This window comes from Heptranchias perlo, chromosome 29 (genome assembly GCF_035084215.1).
Source record: "Heptranchias perlo isolate sHepPer1 chromosome 29, sHepPer1.hap1, whole genome shotgun sequence".
NCBI classification, from domain to species: domain Eukaryota; kingdom Metazoa; phylum Chordata; class Chondrichthyes; order Hexanchiformes; family Hexanchidae; genus Heptranchias; species Heptranchias perlo.
The window spans coordinates 24,303,637-24,324,231 of NC_090353.1; the positions used below are offsets into that span (position 1 = coordinate 24,303,637).

Sequence of the window (20,595 nt, forward strand, 5' to 3'; positions counted from 1 at the left end):
TGCCAAATATACAAACTATGTTGGAACATTGGTGCAAATCAAGAAAGAGAACAAAAAAAGTGATGCAAGATGGTTTATTAAATTTTGTAAACAAAGATGCTGTTAGGATATATTCACCAAATAGACTAGCTGGACGACACAGTTTGTGTCAATGTGTAGTGGTTTCAGCTTTGTGACACCCAAGTGTATACTGTAATCTGGATGCAAAATCAACCAAATCATATTTAAGCAAGCAGTGTGAGACCATCACCACATCAACTTCAGCGTCATACCCATTGCATATAACTGCAGCTACAATAAACTGAAGTTTAAACTGTTTGAAAACTTTATATTTTAATATTTAAATTAACATTGAAAAATTATTAACCTAACTTCTTTACTCAGAGTGGTTAGAATGTGGAACTCACTGCCACAAGGAATTGAGGCGAATAACATAGATGCATTTAAAGGGAAGCAAGAGAAGCATATGAGGGAGAAAGGAATAGAAGGTTATGCTGATAGGGTTAGATGAAGAGGATTGGGAGGAGGCTCGTGTGGATCATAAACACCGGCATAGACCTGTTCGGCCGAATGATTCGTATTTTGGACACTTTAAATAAAGGATAATGGCAATAAGATGCAAGGCAATTAGTCAGTTGAGCAGCTCCAATGGCATCATGAATCTTGAGGGCAAAGCATAGTTCAAACTGTATCTAAGATGGTGGTACCTGCACCAGATAGTATATGGCATCATATAACTAGACTATTAACAATATCAGATTCTATCTATTGTCACCATCTCCCCCTTCCAGGCCCAGCCTCCCCACTTGCTCCTTCCCAGTACCAGGCAGCTACCAATCTACCCACTCACTCACTCCTGGTCTGGAAGGGAATGCAGGAAGCCTTGGTCATATGTGCAAATATAAGAAAGCATCACACAATGCCACACATCCCTCCTGGGAGGACACCATTCTTGCTACAATTATAGTGTCAGAGGCCTAAGACTGGCTCCAGGTTCCACGTGAGGAGGCAAACAAATAAAAACAGTGAAAGACGGAGAAGGTGTGTGAGCAACAGTAAGAAACAGAGAATGGACAAAAGTCAGAAAGCAGCAATTAGATTCAGAGAAAAACAGACAGAAACAATAATGGGTTGCATGATTTTTTTTTTCAGTTTCTATGTGTTCGTATCATAAGCATAGTAAGAGGGTTGCAGCAAAATTGTAAAAGCATTCTGAAAGAATGGGTTTAAGATTTCATTAGAAATAGCCAGAGAAAATATTCCCATCACATTAATGATGTCAAACACATAACAGAGACAGAATCCCCAATAATAGAAAGCATGTGAAAGACATGGAGAGAGGGGAAGAGTGAGACAAAGAGTGCGAGAGAGACAAAGAAAGACAGATGAAAAAAATGTGGGGAACAAGCAGGAAGAGAATCAATGTTTGTCTCTCACCAATGCCACAGATAAAATGGTACAGAAAAATATACACTACAGAGTACGACAAACATGTCAGCAAAATATATGCGAGAGTCATAAGATTCATTGTGATCTGAAATTTCTGCATAGAAATCCCTTTTTTTTAAAAAATATCCTTCAGAATTTTATAATCTGCAATAGTAGGACTGAAATAACTGTGCAGGTTAAAAGAAAATAAGGAAAATCATATTATTCTCTTTTTAAGAACACCTCCCCAATTTTAACTATAAAAATAGTTCAAAATGTGTAATGACCTTTTTCCACATTCTCTCCCTCCAGTCCATTCTATGTGTAAACATGCATTTGGTTGCAGTTGTGGTTACTAATGTTTTCCAATCAGATAACAGTTAGCCACATCCCTTTCAGAGGAAACACTGATCTACTCATCAGTCTAGTCGACAACTGACCATTCTCACCCATCACACATGTCTGGGTGATAGGCAATTCTGTAAAATGATCTGACTGCCTGATTGAAGTATTCTGCCTTCCTTCACCAAGTGCAGTCCAAACAGTTCAACACGAAGTACGATGCCAAAATTAGAGTTCAGACAACACTTCAGAAAACTGTCCCCATTTCACTTTCTGTTTCTAAACTTACTTTCTTTTTGAATGAACTGACTGATTTTCAAAAACCAGTACTGAAACAAATGCAACTTTAGATTTTTGCAGGATAAATTTCAAAATGTAACGATCAAATGAAATTTTAGAAAAAAATTAAATGCAAGCTTCTCCAACGGCTAGGTTGGTAATAGCAACACAACTGTATCAGAAGGTCTCAGGTTCAATTCCTAGTCTGTGCTGAGTTAGCTGATTTCAGGCACGTTGGATGCAGGGACATCACAACTGGCTTTAGTGTCAAGGTTTAGAATGAGGGAAATCAGCCAATTCAATTTTTCCCCTGTAAGTAAAATGTGCCTTTTTTGTTTAATTTGAAAAGGATAATTGCAATTTTTAAAAAAAAACAAAAAGTAACTTTGAATTAACAGTACCAGATTTTGTGCCTGGCAACAATACTCAGCACTGAAGCATTAACACCTAGCACCAGAGGGAAAGAAAACAAGTTCAATACCTCATATATAGAGATATAATTCATGCCAGAAGTTGCAACATCATAGAGGTGACAGGGAAACTGGAAAGGGCTGTCCTGCTTGGGTGGTATCATGCGTTTTATATGATCTAGCTGAAGAGGGCATTGACAGAGATCTGATAGCAGATTGTTCACTTAAGTTCTGGAATTCCCTCCCTAAACAGCACCCCCCCCCCCCCCCCACCTTTAAACACACTTCTTAAAACCTACCTCTTTGATCAAGCTTTTGGTCACCTATCCTAATATCTTGTGGCTCAGTGTCAAATTTTCTTTGATAACACTCCTTTGAAGCACCTTGGGACATTTTACTATGTTAAAGGTGCTATATAAATGCTAGTTGGTGTTGATGTCTTTTTTTAAAAAAAGCAGGTGAAGTACCCTTAAATCTATGAAAAATTAAATATAGTCAAATAATTTATGGATACACAAAAACTACATTTTTCTTTAAAATGGCAAATCTGGAAGACCAAGTGATACAGCTCATTGGAGTACAAATGTATTTCTTCCTGGAATAGTGAGACAGGTATGTACTTAATCGCCGATAAGTTTCCAGTTTAGGCAGATACTCACGAGAGGTACGGGTTGTAGCAGTTACAGAATGTTAGTTAAAACCTGGGGACGGACGGACGCACACACACACACACACACACACACACACACACAACCAGCCTTCTGTACTGCAGATGAATTTTCTTCTGATTCACAAACAAGTCAACAGGGCTGCCTGATGGCTTAATAAGTTCATCCAGTGAATTAACAAACCAAACAGACTAGAAAGGTCCTAGATTTGATCCTCAGATTTGGCTGATTTAGGTCAGCGTGGTAGTGGGGGTGTTAAGATTATACTCAAGACTCCTAGGTTAGAGAAGGAAAAAAATAAAAATCAGCCAGGGTTCCCACTCATCACTATCCAGCAGCCCGAGTGTGGATGCCTGGCAAGGACAGGATCGAGCTTGGCTGTCAGACTTCTCACAGCAGAACAGCCTGTGCTATTCACTGTTCAAATCCACAGATGAACAATGGCCACTTGGACAAATTACTGGAGGATAATCAGTGCCCTTGCAACCATACCCCAAGAGAAAACAAATCTAAAACGGAATGAAGTAGACCTTTGATCAATACACAAGAGATTTGTAAATTGGGAAAGGAAACACCACAATAAACCAGAAATATTATAAAAAGCAGGAAAAAAAACAAATAATTGGAAATGAAGCATGAACAAACACACTGATGTTTCTTCCAAGTTGTTCTTTCAGCCTCACCAAAGCTTGAAAGTCACTTGGCCAGGGCCAGCGTAGTCTTGAATTTTCTAATCCTAAATCCAGGCCTTAGAGAGGATGCAGAAGAGATTTACTAGAACGGTACCAGGGATGAGGGACTTCAGTTATGCAGAGAGACTGGAGAAGCTGGGGTCGTTCTCCTTAAAACAGAGATGGTTAAGGGGAGGTTTGATAGAGGTGTTCAAAATCATGAACAGTTTTGATAGAGTAAAGAAGGAAAAACTGTTTCCAGTGGCAGAAGGGTCAGTAACCAGAGGACACAGATTTAAGATAATTGGCAAAAGAACCAGAGGGAAGATGAGGAGAAATTTTTTCTGCAGCGAGTTATGATCTGGAATGCACTGCATGTAACGGTGGAAGCAGAGTCAATAGTAACTTCCGAAAGGGAACTGGATGAATACTTAAAGGGGAGAAAATTGCAGGGCTATAGGGAAACAGCATAGGATTGGGACTAATTGGATAGCTCTTTCAAAGAGCCGGCACAGGCATGATTGGCCGAATGGCCACCTCCTGTGCTGTACCTACTATGAAGAGCAGCCAGAAGTATTTGCAACCTGTACAAATAAAATTCTACAAGGAAAGTGGAGGGAACACAAACACAGTATTAAAAATATTTTGTTTTTATCCAATCAATAGTAATAATTTTCTTGCAAGTAAACTGAACTAAATTTCCAGTACTCAGAACATTACTTCATTCTCACCCCTAATCACTTTCATTATTTCATCTGTGTAAAGAAAAAAACATTTCATTTATATACCTTTCACCATCTCAGAACATCCACTTTACAGTCAATAAAGTACTTTTGAAGTGTAGACACTGTTGTAATGTAGGGAAACACAAATAAGCTTCAAATGTAATGCCTTCCACATAGTTGCTATCTATGCCAAATGTCATGCGAATAATTGGATTTTGCAGCACAGGAGGCCATTTGGCCCATTATGCCTGTGCCAGCTCTTTGAAAAAGCTATCCAATTAGTCCCACTCCTATGCTCTTTCCCTATAGCCCTGCAATTTTCTCCCCTTCAAGTATTTATCCAATTCCCTTTCAAAAGTTACCACTGAATCTGCTTGCAGCACCCTTTCATGCAGTGCATTCCAGGTCATAACAACTCGCTGCCTAAAATATTTCTCCTCATCTTCCCTCTGGTTAAATCTGTCTCCTCTGGTTATCGACCCTTCTGCCAGTGGAAACAGTTTCTCCTTATTTGCTCTATCAAAATCCTCAAAAATATTAGAAATTGTTTGACAAAGACATCAGGTCAAAATGCAGCCGGCTGAACGGTGTCCCCCGGGGTCGTTATTAGAACCACTGCTCTTTTTGATATATATTAATGTCCTGGACTTGGGTATACAAGGCATAATTTCAAAGTTTGCACATAATACAAAACTTGAAAATGTAGTAAATAGTGAAGAGGATAATAGCAGGCTGCAGAAGGACAAAAGACAGACTAGTGAAATGGCCAGACACATGGTAGATGAAATTTAATGCAGAGCAGTGTAAGATGATGCATTTTAGAAGGAAAATGAGGAGAGACAATATAAACTAAATGGTACAATTTTAAAGGGGGTGCAGGAACAGATAGACATGGGGACGTACGTACACAAATCTTTGAAGGTGGCAGGACCAAGTCGAGATGGCTGTTAAAAAAGCATATGGGATTCTTGGCTTTATAAATAAAGGCACAGAGTACAAAAGCAACAAAGTTATGGTAAACCTTTATAAAATTACTATTTATGCCGCAGCTGGAATAGTGTGTCCAATTCTGGACACCGCACATTAGGAAGGATGTCAAGGCCTTGGAGAGGTTGCAGAGGAGGTTTACTAGAATGGTACCAGGGATGAGGGACTTCAGTTATGTGGAGACACAAAAGAGGATGGGATTGTCGTTCTTATAGCGGAAAAGGTTTGTGGAGATTTAATAGAGGTGTTAAAAATTATGAGGGGTTTTGATAGAGTAGATAGAAAGAAACTGTTTCGACTGACAGGAGGGTTAGTAACCAGAGACCACAGATTTAAGATAAATGGCAAAAGAACCAGGGGGGGGGGGGGGGGGGGGGGGTTGATGAAGAGAATTTTTTTACGCAGCGAGTTATGATCTGAAATGTACTGCCTGGAAGGCTGGTGTAAGCAGATTCAATAGTAACTTTTAAAAGGATATATAACTTGAAAAGGAAAAATTTGCAGGGCTATGGGGAAAAGAGCAAGGAATTGGGCCTAATTGGATGGATCTTCCAAAGAGTCGGCTCAGGCACAATGGGCTGAATCCTTCTGCGCTGTATGATTCGAAGTGCATAAATAAAATTAAGATATTAAAAAAAATTCTGCAACATTCTACTACATTAAACTGAACATGCATTTAAGATTTAGGCAATTTTGTGATCAGACACAATTACTATTTGTATTGCCAAATCTAGGTCAATTTAGCTTATAGTGGTTTTATTACTGTCAAGCAAGCTATTATTACACATCATAACACAAAGTACTGTTTCAGAAGGTCTTAGCCAAAGAAAGAAAGAAAGAAATTGCATTTACATAGTGACTTTCACGACCTCAAGACATCCCAAAGCCACTTCATAGCCAATGAAGCATAGCAAGTTCCCACAAATAGCAATACAATTAATGACCAGATAATTTATTTTGCTGGTGGTTGAGGGATAAATATCGGCCAGAACAGGAGAATTGTGCCATGGGACGTTTTACATCCACCTGAAAGGGCAGACGGGGTCTCGGTTTAACACTGAATCTGAAAGATGGCACCGACAGAGCAGTACTCCCTCAGTGCTACACTTAAGTGTCAGCCTGGATTATGTGTTCAAGTTTCTGGAGTGGGGCTTGAACCCACATCCATCTGACAGAGACAAGAGTGCTACTGAGCAATGGCTGACACTTAACCAAGGTTTTCTAGTTTCCTGTAAATTTCGTAAAATATTTTTTCATTTATTTCTCCTTAGGACTCTTCAGTACCAAGTATACACTTTCAAATGAATTGAGCGTGCCAGGACTCTGATGCGCCCTCACTGTCTAACATACCACAAAGGTCACTTTGTGCTCAGCTAAGAACAGATGTCAGACAACCTATCACAATTACCTCCATCAAGGCAAGATACAATGCTCAGGAAGTGACTAAAAATCAGAATCAGTACCTGTAATGCAGGATTTCAGTGCCAGGTATTCCAGCGACTCAGAAGAAAAATCTGAATTTAGCTTCAAGGTGGAGAAGTCTCCAGAACCTTACAGCATGCAGCCTAGCCTATTAAAGGAACTCAGATAGGAGATAACAACGGATGTGATCATCATTTTTCAATCTCCTTAGACATGCCAGGGGATTGGTAGGCAGCCAGTGCAATATGTCTGTTCAAGAAGAGCGAGAAACATAAACCAGGTAACTATACATAGGTATAGATCTTATACCTATCAGGAAAGATTGAGCAGGCTCCGGCTCTTTTCTCTAGCAAAACGACTGAAGGGTGACCTGATAGAGATCCTTAAGATTGTGAAAGGGTAGACGGGGAGAAGATGTTTCTACATTCAGAGGGGGAACCAGAACTAGGGGCCATAAATGCATGCCCTTCTCACGGGCAATTAGGGATGGGCAATAAATGCTGGCGTTGCCAGCGACGCCCACATCCCATGAACGAATTTTTTAAATCCAATAGAGAATTCAGGAGTAACTTCTTTACCTGAAGAGTGGTTAGAATGTGGAACTCGCTACCACAAGGAGTAGTTGAGGCAACTAGCATAAATGCATTTAAGAGGAAGCTAGATAAACACATGAGGAAGAAAGGAATAGAAGGATACGTTGATATGGTTAGATGAAGTAGGGAGGGAGGAGGCTCGTGTGGAGCATAATCATCGACATGGATCTGTTGGGCCGAATGGCCTGTTTCTGTGCTGTACATTCTATGTAATTAATCTAACATCAATTGTGGGAAAACCCTTAGAACACCGTCCATCGTGTTGTGTGGCATTACCACTGTGCTAAATGGGATAGATTCAGAACAGATCTAGCAACTCAAAACTGCGCATCCATGAAGTGCCGTGGGCCATCAACAGCAGCAGAATTGTATTCCACCACAACCTGTAACCTCATGGCCCGGTATATCCCTTACTCTATCATTACCATCAAGCCAAGGGATCAACCCTGGTTCAACGAGTGCAGAAGGTCATGCCAGGAGCAACACCAAGCGTACCTAAAAATGAGATGCCAACCTGGTGAAGCTACAACACAGGATTACATGCATGCGAAACAGCAAAAGCAGCATGCTATAGACAGAGCTAAGTGATCCCACAACCAACGGATCAGATCAAAGCTCTGCAGTCCTGCCACATCCAGTCTGAATGGTGGTGGACAATTAAACAACTAACAGCAGGAGGAGACTCCATGAACATCCCCATTCCCAACGATGGCAGAGCTCAGCACGAGTGCAAAAGACAGGCTGAAGCGTTTGCAACCATCTTCAGCCAGAAGTGCCGAGTGGATGATCCATCTTGGCCTCCTCCCCAGATCCCCACCATCACAGAAGCCACTCCTCAACCAATTCAATTCACTCCCCGTGATATCAAGAAACGGCTGAGTGCACTGGATACAGCAAAGGCTATGGGCCCCGACAACATCCCGGCTATAGTGCTTAAGACTTGTGCTCCAGAACTAGCCGCGCCTCTAGCCAAGCTGTTCCAGTACAGCCGCAACACTGACATCAGCCACAAAGTGGAAAATTGGCCAGGTATGTCCGGTCCACAAAAAGCAGAACAAATCCAATCCGGCCAATTACCGTCCCATCAGTCTACTCGCAATCATCAGCAAAGTGATGGAAGGTGTCGTCGACAGTGCTATCAAGCAGCACTTACTCAAAAATAACCTGCTCAACGATGCTCAGTTTGGGTTCCGCCAGGACCACTCGGCTCCAGACCTCATTACAGCCTTGGTCCAAACATGGACAAAAGAGCTGAATTCCAGAGGTGAGGTGAGAGTGACTGCCCTTGACATCAAGGCAGCATTTGACCGAGTGTGGCACCAAGGAGCCCTAGTAAAATTGAAGTCAATGGGAATCAGGGGGCAAAGTCTCCAGTGGCTGGAGTCATAGCTACACAAAGGAAGTTGTTGTAGGCCAATCATTTCAGCCCCAGGACATTGCTGCAGGAGTTCCTCAGGGCAGTGTCCTAGGCTCAACCATCTTTAGCTGCTTCATCGATGTCCTTCCCCCCCCATCATAAGGTCAGAAGTGGGGATGTTCGCTGATGATTACACAGTGTTCCATTCCATTCGCAACCCCTCAGATAATGAAGTAGTCCGTGCCCGCATGCAGCAAGACCTGGACAATATCCAGGCTTGGGCTGATGAGTGGCAAGTAACATTCACGCCAGACAAGTGCCAGGCAATGACCATCTCCAACAAGAGAGAGTCCAACCACCTCCCCTTGACATTCAACGGCATTACCATTGTCGAATCCCCCACTATCAACATCCTGGGGATCACCATCGACCAGAAATTTAACTGGACCAGCCACATAAATACTGTGGCTACAAGAGCAGGTCAGAGGCTGGGTATTCTGCGGTGAGTGACTCACCTGACTCCCCAAAGCCTTTCCACCATCTACAAGGCACAAGTCAGGAGTGTGATGGAATACTCTCCACTTGCCGGGATGAGTGCAGCTCCAACAACACTCAAGAAGTTCGACACCATCCAGGACAAAGCAACCTGCTTGATTAGCACCCTATCCAGCACCTTAAACTTTCACTCCCTCCACCACTAGCGCACCGTGGTCGCAGTGTGGCATAATCTTAGAATAAGGGGCGGCTCTTTCAAAACTGAGATGAGGAGAAACTTCTTCACTCAGAGGGTAGTAGGTCTGTGGAATTTGCTGCCCCAGGAAGCTGTGGAAGCTATATCATTAAATAAATTTAAAACAGAAATAGACAGTTTCCTAGAAGTAAAGGGAATTAGGGGTTACGGGGAGCGGGCAGGAAATAGGACATGAATTTAGACTTGAGGTTAGGATCAGATCAGCCATGATCTTATTGAATGGCGGAGCAGGCTCGAGGGGCCGATTGGCCTACTCCTGCTCCTATTTCTTATGTTCTTATCTACAAGTTGCATTGCAGCAATTCGCCAAGACTCCTTCGACAGCATCTCCCAAACCTACGACCTCTACCACCTAGAAGGACAAGAGCAGCAGGTGCATGTAAACACCACCACCTGCACATTCCCCTCCAAGCCACACACCATCCTGACTTGGAAATATATCGCCGTTCCTTCATCGCTGGATCAAAATCCTAGAATTCCCTACCTAACAGCACTGCAGGAGTACCTTCACCACACTGACTGCAGCCGTTCAAGGCGGCAACTCACCACCACCTTCTCAAGGGCAATTAGTGATGGGCAATAAATGCTGGCCTTGCCTGCAATGCCCACATCCCATGAATGAATTTTAAAAAATAATCCGTAATTCAAAATAAAATTAGTGAGCATTTGGAAATACAAGGCAGAACCAAGAATAGCCAGCACAGATTTGTTAAAGGAAAGGTTGTGTTTGACAAATTAAATTTCTTGAAGAAGTGACCATGGATAAAAAGAGTACAAGTAAATATACTCCATATGGATTTTCAGAGGTGTACCATAAGGTGTCTCAGAAGACTCGTACTATACATCTGAATTTTTGTAACAAGAGGAAGTGTAGCAAATGAATAGCGGATTAGCTAATAGACAGGAGGGTTAGGGTTAACAGGTGCTGCTCAGATTGGATAAAGGTTGGAAGTGCCATATCCCATGGATCAATACTATGCACTTTTGTTCATACACATTAGATGATTTAGATTTGAACATTGGGAGTACAATATCAAAATGTACCAACACCACAACAGCTAGGCAAAGGCAAACAATAAAATGGATTGTAAAAGACTTCAGGAGGAGATCGACAAATTAGCAGAATGGGCAAACAGGTGGCAGATACAATTTAATGTAGAGAACTGTGAGCAATACATTTTACAAAGAAACAAGGAATGAGAATATACACTCAACTGAAACATGCAGAAGAATGTGAAGGAACAGAGATCTAGGGATTCAAATACATAATTACTTGAAATTGCAAGTAGAGGTAGATAGAGCTATAAAACCAATAGTACTTTGGGTTTTTATAAATACAGGCATAGAGTACAAGACCAAAAAAAATGATAAATTTGTACAAGGCAATGGATAGGCCACAGTGCAGTTTTGGGTACATCATTACAGAAAAGTTGTTAAAGCCCGAGTGTGCAGAGTAGATTATTTCGGATGATACTTTTTAATGAGAAACTATAATGAGGAGACACTTGAGATCTGGAGCTATTTCCATTGGAATAGAGAAGCTAAAAGGAGATTTTAAAAATTATGACAGGTTTTGATAGTCTTTCACTATCCACTCTGTTTTCTCTGGTTGGGGAAATCAGTGATGAAGGACCATCAATTTAAAACAGCTAAGAGTGAACTGAAGTTATGAGAAATTTCTTCATACGGAATTGTTGAAGAATGGAATTTTTGTCACAGACAGGAGTTGAGGCAGAAATCATTACATTTCTTAAGAGAAAAATAAATATTTGAAGCAGAGGAAGATTCATAGCTCTATGGAGAGAACAGGGCAGTGGGATTTGTTTTGAAATGCTATGCAAAGAACTGAATAGTCCCCTTCTGAGCTCCAAACTTCTATGGCTATGTTATATTCTGGAAAGTGCATATATTTCCATTCATTCTTTTCATTGTTGCTGCATGAAAAAGTGCATTTAAAACATGTGAAAAACACTGATGTGCCCCAGATAGTTTTATCTAAGTTTACTCTGTTGTATATCAAAGATATTATTTTCCTTGAACTTTGCCTAAGTCTACAAATGGATCAATAATGGTAGATCAGTTCTCCAGGCTTTATAATTAGAGCTGTAACAAGGCTGCTGATCTCTGCTCACTTCTCAGATTCAAAGCCCCAGTATCTCTATTGTGGAGCATAATGCTGATCACACCAACAACTGTTTAGATCTCTACTGGCTGAATACAAACTAAAATTTTAATCATGACAAAGCCTTCACTCTAAATACACATTTGAAGTCAACTTACACCCATAGCTAATATATTTTTCTGAGCAATGTGTTACACCCTTTTAACCCACTAATCAAAGTCAATTACAGCATCGGTTACACAAAACAAACTAACAAAAAATAGGGATCTCATACTATCAACCGTGATCTTTATACCACACAAAATAACCTTATAACCAACTCTGTTCTGTCGTTGGACCAGTTAATGATGGTTGCATAGAAATCGCTGGCCTTGACATTAAGTTTAAAGCCATTACTGAATAACGCAACCCAAACAGTGAAGCATTTACAAGGAGGAAGGCCCTCCCACTTTTCCGAAGAGAAATTCAATTGCACTTTCCAATTTGGACACATCTCCCTAGAACACACATAAAATTGCCAAGGCCAGCCACTAATAAAGTGACCAAGGGAGGAGGGCTCACTGGAGACCCTACACTACCAAGGCTGATGCCCAGTTCGATAGGATTTGTTTCTCATTATAAACCTCTCTTCCTCTTCCTCCTCCTGGCTCACCTCGGTCGGCTGCTAGAGGCTGCCCGTCACCCGACGGCTTCTCCCTCGGCTTCTGGCTGCGGTGCCTAAAGTGACAATAGGGCCGGTTACACGAGCCGCCGCCGTAAAACGGACACTCGATGCTGCGGAAAAACTCCGTGGAACGCAGCATTCTGCACTCAGGTCCCGGCCTCGGGAACGAGGCATAATCCCCGAGAGAATAATGGTTAAAACAGAATAACGGGAAGGATTTGCGGGGGGAAGGGGGCGTCACTCCCGAGCGGGCTCCTCCCGGTCACTAACCTCCCCACCTTCAGCCCTTACACTCTACCCGCCCCCAACTCACGACAGCCGCCATCTTGGCTCTTTAACTGGGGTCCTTGGTAGCCTCTGACGTCACTGAGCAGGCTCCTGGCACAAACACACATGACATTATGAAGGGGCATGGAAGGAAATAGTCACATCTTTGTGTATAACCTGTTTTATTTTTTTTTAAAAGAAAAGATTTGTAATTGTCCTCCATTATTTATGTAATCCAGAAAGCTGCCTGTCAAACATCAAGGAGTTGCACAACAGCAAGTAGGAGGCAGGTTGCAAACTCAATTAAACATTTATTTTGAAACATGTTTTGTTATTAAGAGTTATATAAGTCAAAATTAGATGCATTTGCCAGCTTTCTCTCCTCCTTTCTTGAAGATACTGCTTTATAATCCGTGAGGGGTCAGGGAGGTCATGACCCCCTCCCCCTATCATTTTGGAGGACCACCTTCATTTCGCACCCAGGAACCTCCGTCACCCATCTTTGGCCTCCAGATTCGGACTGCATGTCTGTGCGGTTCCCCACTTGCCTTTCAGAGAAAATTGGCATTCCCCAGTTCCCACCTCGGTCCCCTTCCTGCCGAGTGGGACAAATCTTGAGTTTAACACCCACCACCAAGTTGGATAAACCTAGCTCTGCCACTGCTTGGAATGTGGTACAGTTCACCAGGTGTCAGCAACCCTTCACTACCTTGCCCAAGCGAGGGTGTTCTTTATGTTAGAACCAACAGCCAAATGTTGCCTCGCTATTCATGAATGGCATCATAGCTAAGCCCTATCTTGTCCTCACTAGGTGTTCATATGGTGGAAACAAAGCCCCACCATACAGAGTTTCTGTATCATATTTATTTATTTGCCTTTAGGATATTTTGGGGGTAACCTTGACTTCGGGCATTAGTGTAAAATGAGCAATATCGGATCAGCCACCCTTTATACATCTCTCCCGATTTAATGAAAATTTATCGGTGGCCAATCCGATATCACCTGTTTTACACTACTGCCCAAAGTCAAAACTCCCCCCAGTGTGTTTTAAAATTGACTCCATGTAGTGGTGCTTTTATTGAAAAAAATTCCTTTGTTTTTGTGGGGTAAGATAATACACAAATACTGTTCATGAAAATTTACATTTCTAAGGGAGGCTATATTTCTACGGGTTAGCTGGTTTCCCAGTGAGAAGTAATTTCATATACTCACGAGTTACTTGCATCAAAAATTCACTCCTGTCTTTCAAATATTAAATACACGTGAAACATCCTGGCAGCTGAAAGGGATTCTAGAGTTGTTCTTGGGACCAAACTATTTCATGTGCGAGCCAGTGTCAAAAGCCATCAATGTATAAGAATGGCTCGGGGTCTGCTATCCACCTGAATGGTAAAATTGTTTAATAGCATGATTGTTTGCCTAGTGGAAAAGAACTGCCCTGATCTTAGGTGTCGCAGCCTGCTTGGAATAACATAAATGCTATTGTTTTTCTCTATTCTCCAAATTCCCGCTTGCCCATATTTATGCTGCAGCAGTGGGAGGGGAAGCCCCCATGAAATGTTCATCAAACATTAAGTTAAAAGATTTTTTTTTAAACACAAAGATTTTGGATCTTTTATTAGTTTCAAGACAGTTTAAAGTGTAAGTCAAATGTACTACAGATTATATGCCGTAGTCTTTTGCTTCTGTGCAATTATAAATCATTGTAAATAAATTCAATTATCAGTTTTAGCCTGAATGAAATGGTCTATACTATCATGTTTTCTGCCATTCAGGGGCAGGCAGGAGAACGTAGTGGGCAACCTACATAGCTCTCTGGTATTTAACGTGGTAGAAAAAGGATTATTGTCAGCCTTGTGGCACACTATTCCATACATAATGTGCATCAGATTATAAGTATCAGGCTGATGGAGATGCGGATCTGCTTATGGAAATTGCGTGTTTGCTGTGAACCTGAATCAAAAAGCACTGAGAGAAAGCCTGAATTATAACAATTCACATACATAAACGCACTTTCCAGCAAAGGTTAACTGAATTGCAGATAGGAGTAAGAACCTTGGTTAATTTTTCCCTCCTTACATCAAGGGTGCTGAGGCCAATTGTAATGCTCCATTGCTGACACAGCTACCTTACTTCAACAGTCGTATATCCCCACAAGCTCTAACAACAGGATAATGAAGAGCAGGACGATCATGGGAACACAGTCACCTCCAAGTTCCCATCCAAGTGACACACCATCCTTTCGTTTCGTCATCACCAATGGGCCAAAATCCAGGAATTCCATTGTGGGAGCACCATCACCACATAGGATTACCAAATCTGGTTGGACCTATTCCTGGAGGTTTCATCACATGACCTCCTACCGCTCCACCCAGTAAAACACTCTTTCTTCCCCATCTCCAATATTTTTATAACTAATAAACAAAAGTGTTCAAAGAAAAAGAAATAAAAGCACAGTTTTTTTTTGTGCCCCTATAATTCTTTTCCCGGCTTGCTCGCAGCAGTGACCTGGAGATTTATCTTCAATTCCTGGAGACTCCAGGTCAGTGCCAGAGGTTTGGCAACCCTATCGCCACAAGGATTGCGGCAGTTCAAGAACAAGGCCCACAGTCATCTTCTTAAGGCAACTAGGGATAGGCAATGAATTCAAAATTGCCAGCCTTGCCTATTTCCCTAAGCCAATTGGAAAAAAAAGCTAAGATCAGCTAATTTAGTTCAAAACCTGGAATCTTCTGGTCTGTGAAGAAGTACTGCACTGGGAAATGGCTTTATCTATATGGCCAGCAGGGAACCTAAATGTAACATTATTAATCCTTTTTAAAAAGAGGACTTCATGGATAGGCACCTTACAAATTCACTATTTTTTTGCAAATTTAAAATGTGAACATGCAAAATAAATGTGAATTTGCAATATTGGAAAATGCAGCAATTCACATAATAATCTGTTATTGTTTCCTTGAAACTGAATCAGTGCCAGACTGGTAGGTCATAGGAATACAGGAACAGGAATAGGCCATTCAGCCCTTCGAACCTGTTCCGCCATTCAATTAGATTATGGCTGATCTGTATCTTAACTCTACGCGCTTTGGTTCTGTAACCCTTAATATCCTTACCTAACAAAAATCTATCAATCTTGGTTTTGAAATTTTCAATTGACCTAGCCTCAACAGATTTTTGGGAGAAAGAGTTCCAGATTTGCACTGTGTGAAAAGGTGCTTTCTGATATCAGCCCTGAATGGCCTAGCTCTATTTTTAAGTTTACACCCTTTGTTCTGGACTCCCCCACCAGGTGATAGAAGTCTTGCCGCCCCACCTGTCCTTCGTCGAAAAGTTTATGCAAAAAAACACTTTCGACCACAAGGCAATCAGTAAGTGGTCCGCACGTAACGTCCTTGAGACCTGCGGGAAAAGGAGATGATGGATCCTGTCGGTTGGTTCCCCGAGCAGACTGTCAATGTCATTTGGCAGAATGCCTCATCATCAGAACTTCCAAACAAGCACCAAGACATAGCTTGGCTGGTGGTGAGAAGGGCCCTTCCTGTCAGATCCTTCATGCAATCCCGGACTCTCAGCGCCACCGCACACTGTCCCCGAGGAGGCTGCGGCGCAGACGAAACCGTCACCCATCTCCTTCTGGAATGTGCCTTTGCAAGGAAGGTCTGGAGAGAGATGCAGTGGTATCTGTCCAGGTTCGTCCCGAGCAGTTCCGTAACACAGGACTCTGTGCTCTACGGACTTTTCTCGGGGACACACACCGAGACAGACATCAACTGCTGCTGGAAGACCATTAACTCGGTGAAAGACGCCCTTTGGTCTGCCCGAAACTTGCTGGTCTTCCAGTGCACAGAGCTGTCCTCGACCGAGTGTTGCAGACTGGCACATTCCAAGGTCCAGGACTACATGCTCAGGGATGCACTGAAGCTAGGTGCGGCCGCCACAAAGGCACTGTGGGGAAAGGCAACCATTTAGAGCCTTCCCGCCATTGTATACCGAGGGGCTGCAATCCGGGAAAACACCCCCCGGGCAGAATGTAAAATTCAAATTGCTGTAAGGTACCTGTAATGAATCTGTAATGTACCTGTAATGAATTTGTAATCAATAATCTGTATTGAGTATAATGCAATGAAACACCCCAGAGTGTCATGAACTGTAATTATGTACAATGTGTTCATTGAACTGTACTTGATGTAACATGCAAATTGTATAATCTGTATTGTGTACGTTTGGAATGTGATATGACAACTGTATTGTATGGTTTGCTGCAAATTTTATGAATAAAGTATATTTTTGGGAAAAAAAAGAATATAGAAGTCTTGCAGGAGCAGGAGTCTCTCATACATGTTCCTGCTCTCACACACAGTCTGTCTGTCTCTCTCTCTTCATGGGCACACATATGTATGCACTCACAATCACTGACAACCAGCTTTTCTCTTTTTTGAAGAAAGAGAGGGGAAAGGACCAAATACAAGATCTTTCTAGTGCATAATTTAAAATAAAAGGCCACCTACCTTCAAAAGTGACTTTCTCACAATATCCTTCCTTGACCATGCATATTTTCAACAATATGTCATTTTACAACCACTGATATCATTTTTTCTGGCAACAGGTCTGAATAATAGGAAGGATTAAACAAAGTGAGGTTATTGTCTTCCTTTCCTTCCGAGAAAGGAAGCAGTTTAAACGGAATTGCTAAAGGAAATGGCCAATCATTTTATCAAATATCTTATTTTATTTATTTCCATTTAGTAACCAACATTACACTCCTTGTTACAGTAAACAAGAGCGAACAACAAAAACATGATAAAATATTAAAAGCTATGAGATTTGAAGTTTTAAAAAATTCCCACATGTTTTAGCAGGTCAATGATGTAAATGAGCTGGCCTATTGTTTTTAAGCATGTTTGGACGGGCAGAGAAGAGGCAAAAGAATAGTTTGTGTTTGTTAGTCATAGAGAGGCCCTTCTCTGACTATGCTTAATGATGTCATTTTAAATTGTACAGCATCATGTGCTTCTGGCTTTATCTGAATACTTCCTGTGCCAATCACGTAGCTGACTAATCTGTTACAAAACTTGAGACGAACGTGTATGGTTACACAGCACTCACTTGATTCTGATTGAGGAGTCTGAGCTGATATTTACACTCATTCTTCTCTTTGAGTTGAATTCTGCCTGGCTCACACAATTTGTCACAGGAAAGAATAAAAATTGGCCTCCATTTCAGACACATGATTATGAATGTCTGAATTGTCACAATATACCATGTTTCAGAGGTAACATTCTCTTACCACTATAAAAATAAAACAAATATAAGTATTTTAACTTAGATCAATTAAATTAACAACTATTACAATACGTTCCTGTGACAGTTCCTGGTTTTATTAGGTTATTACAGAAAGAGTTGTGGCTTCACAGCAGTGTAAAAGTACAGCTGATTCCTGTTCAACATAAAACTATATTAATGAACAGGAACTTAGACTCAGTTACTAGAATGCACTACAATAAAATGGCTGATGATCCATGTATTACATTAGCCTGCAAGCATAGCTTATAGATTGAGGCTTTTTATGAATAAAGTTTGATTTATTTTAGATAAAATTACAAACTAAAAGAGGAAATGGTTAACTGTATAAACTCGACTGATATCCAGACCAACATGTATAATAGCATCCAAAGCATGATAAAATTGTTCCACCTGTAACAAGTTTATCCAGTGAATAGTTGGGACGTACAGACCAGGAAGGTCCCCAGTTCAATCTCTCATCTGTGCTGAGGTTAGCTGATTTCAGCTGGGGTGGCTCAACAAACCTAGGCTCGAAAGAAGAAAATCGGGTAGAGTTCCAGCTCCTGATTGCTAGCCAGAAACCCCTGGTGCAAGCGCATGCATGTGGACATTGGATGAGGATAGCATTAAATTCAACTATGATGTCCACTGCAGTCAAATTGTTGACCGATACTCACTGTCAAGGCTCATTTACAAAATCATGCTTGACTAAGAGCAGCAGTGACAGAAGCCTAGGAGCAGGTTGCTCGCCTTTCTTCCCAGCTGAGGAATAGTAAAAGCATGGAGGGGCCTAAAGATTTTGAGTCCTCCTTGGATATGCAAGTTGTTCATAGGAGATTGGAGGGTACCCAATATAATCTTTCTGTTCAAAAAGTAAGAGGAGAATAAACCAGGTAACTATAGACCAGTTGGTCTTGTCAGTTGTGGGCAAACACTTATAAACCATAATTCAAGATCAAATTAGCCAGCACTTAGAGAAATGTAAAGAATCTTACAACACCAGGTTATAGTCCAACAATTTTATTTTAAATAAAATTGTTGGACTATAACCTGGTGTTGTAAGATTCTTTACATTTGTCAACCCCAGTCCATCACCGGCATCTCCACATCAGCACTTAGAGATGCATGGAATAGTCAAAGACAGCCAACATAGATTTGTTAAAGGCAAAATCATGTTTGACAAATTTAATTGAAACTTGAAGAAGTGATTGATTATATTAATAAAAGGAATACAGTAGATATAGCATATATGGATTTTTAGAAGGTATTCAATAAGGATGCTGGTTATAAAAATCCAGGCTTATGGTATAAGAGGAAATGTAGCAACATGGACAGTAAGTTGGTTGATAGAGAGGAAACAAAGGGTTAGGCTGAATAGGGGTGGGTCAGTTTGGAGATGATTTGGAAGTGGTGTACGCCAGAGGTCAAAGCTTGTGGGCACACTTTTGTTCTCAATGTATATAGATGATTTGAATTTGGGCATATGTAGCACAATATCAGAACTTGTTGATGACACAAAAATTGGAGGTTTGGCAAATTGTAAAATGGGCAGACAGGTGACAGGTGCAATTTAATGCAGAGAATTGCCAGGTCATGCATTTTAGTAGGAAAAACATGGAATGGGCACCTTAATTCAATGTAAAGATCCCAAAGGGTGTGGAGGAATGGAGAGGCCTGTGGGTGCAAGTGCAATAATTCCTTGAAAGTGTGAGTTGTAGGAAAAGTGACCTGAAAAGTGGAATTTTATGTGGCCCAAAGAATGATGTTTTAAATCACACTGCTGAGCTGTGAGAAAACTGAGAGGGTTAAAACTACAACACTGGAATGTTAGGCAACATGGGGTTGAAAACCTAATGGGCCTGTTACACCAGCGCAAGTGTGGCGGAGCAGGTCTCTTGACTGCCCAAATCTAAGGCCACAGATCCAGTTCCAAATATTGAGGACACGGTTATTTACATGGTTGGGGTGGGTCTCCTATGCCTGGAAGATCTATTCAGAGGCACCCATCCCAATCTGCTGTTGTAAGGGGGAGCAGCCCACACCATTCCACTAGATGGACCCAGAGGTCCAACCGTGACTGTGGGTAAATGGCAAGTTTGAATTCTTCAGCTCCTACAAGAGCCAAAATGCATTATTATTAAGGTAATTGAGCCCCTCGGAGATTGATTACCTTTTTAAATTTCAAAATATACTTTATTTCATAGAATTTAAAGATATACACAGTTTGATATAAATATCACAATTCCAAATATCACAATGCAAAACAATATAATACAATCCCAATATTACAATTCAAACACAGTATTACCTTAGTCTAGGCATATCTGGGGACTTTCCAAGAGTCTCAACAGAATTCATGCAAGCTTTCAGCTGGCTAGAGTTCAGCTGATGCCTTGTAAGAGCATACTGGGGAGAATTATCGGGGAAGCCAGAATTTCCCAGACATGTCCCAAGATGTAAGGAGCGGGGGAGAGCAGAAGACTCATTTGCTTCACCCCACTGCAATGTAAAGTGAAACTTAGAACTGGATGGAATCCCTGTGGAACTAGGTTCCACCACAGATACCAGCTTCCATTGAGCAATTTACCCATTCTATGCCCTGGCCCCAAATCGGAATTTCAGGGCC

General features: G+C 41.4%; 1 protein-coding gene across 1 annotated transcript in view; it reads right to left on the reverse strand.

Moving 5' to 3' along the window:
* rexo1 (REX1, RNA exonuclease 1 homolog) overlaps window positions 1–12,761 on the reverse strand; it is an 81,246-nt gene extending 68,485 nt beyond the window's left edge. Inside the window, exon 1 of the mRNA XM_067968313.1 lies at window positions 12,408–12,761. Coding sequence (XP_067824414.1) covers window positions 12,408–12,558 — 151 coding nt within the window. The 5' untranslated portion in view covers window positions 12,559–12,761. The remainder of the gene's footprint in view (window positions 1–12,407) is intronic.
* Between the last annotated feature and the right edge of the window lie 7,834 nt (window positions 12,762–20,595).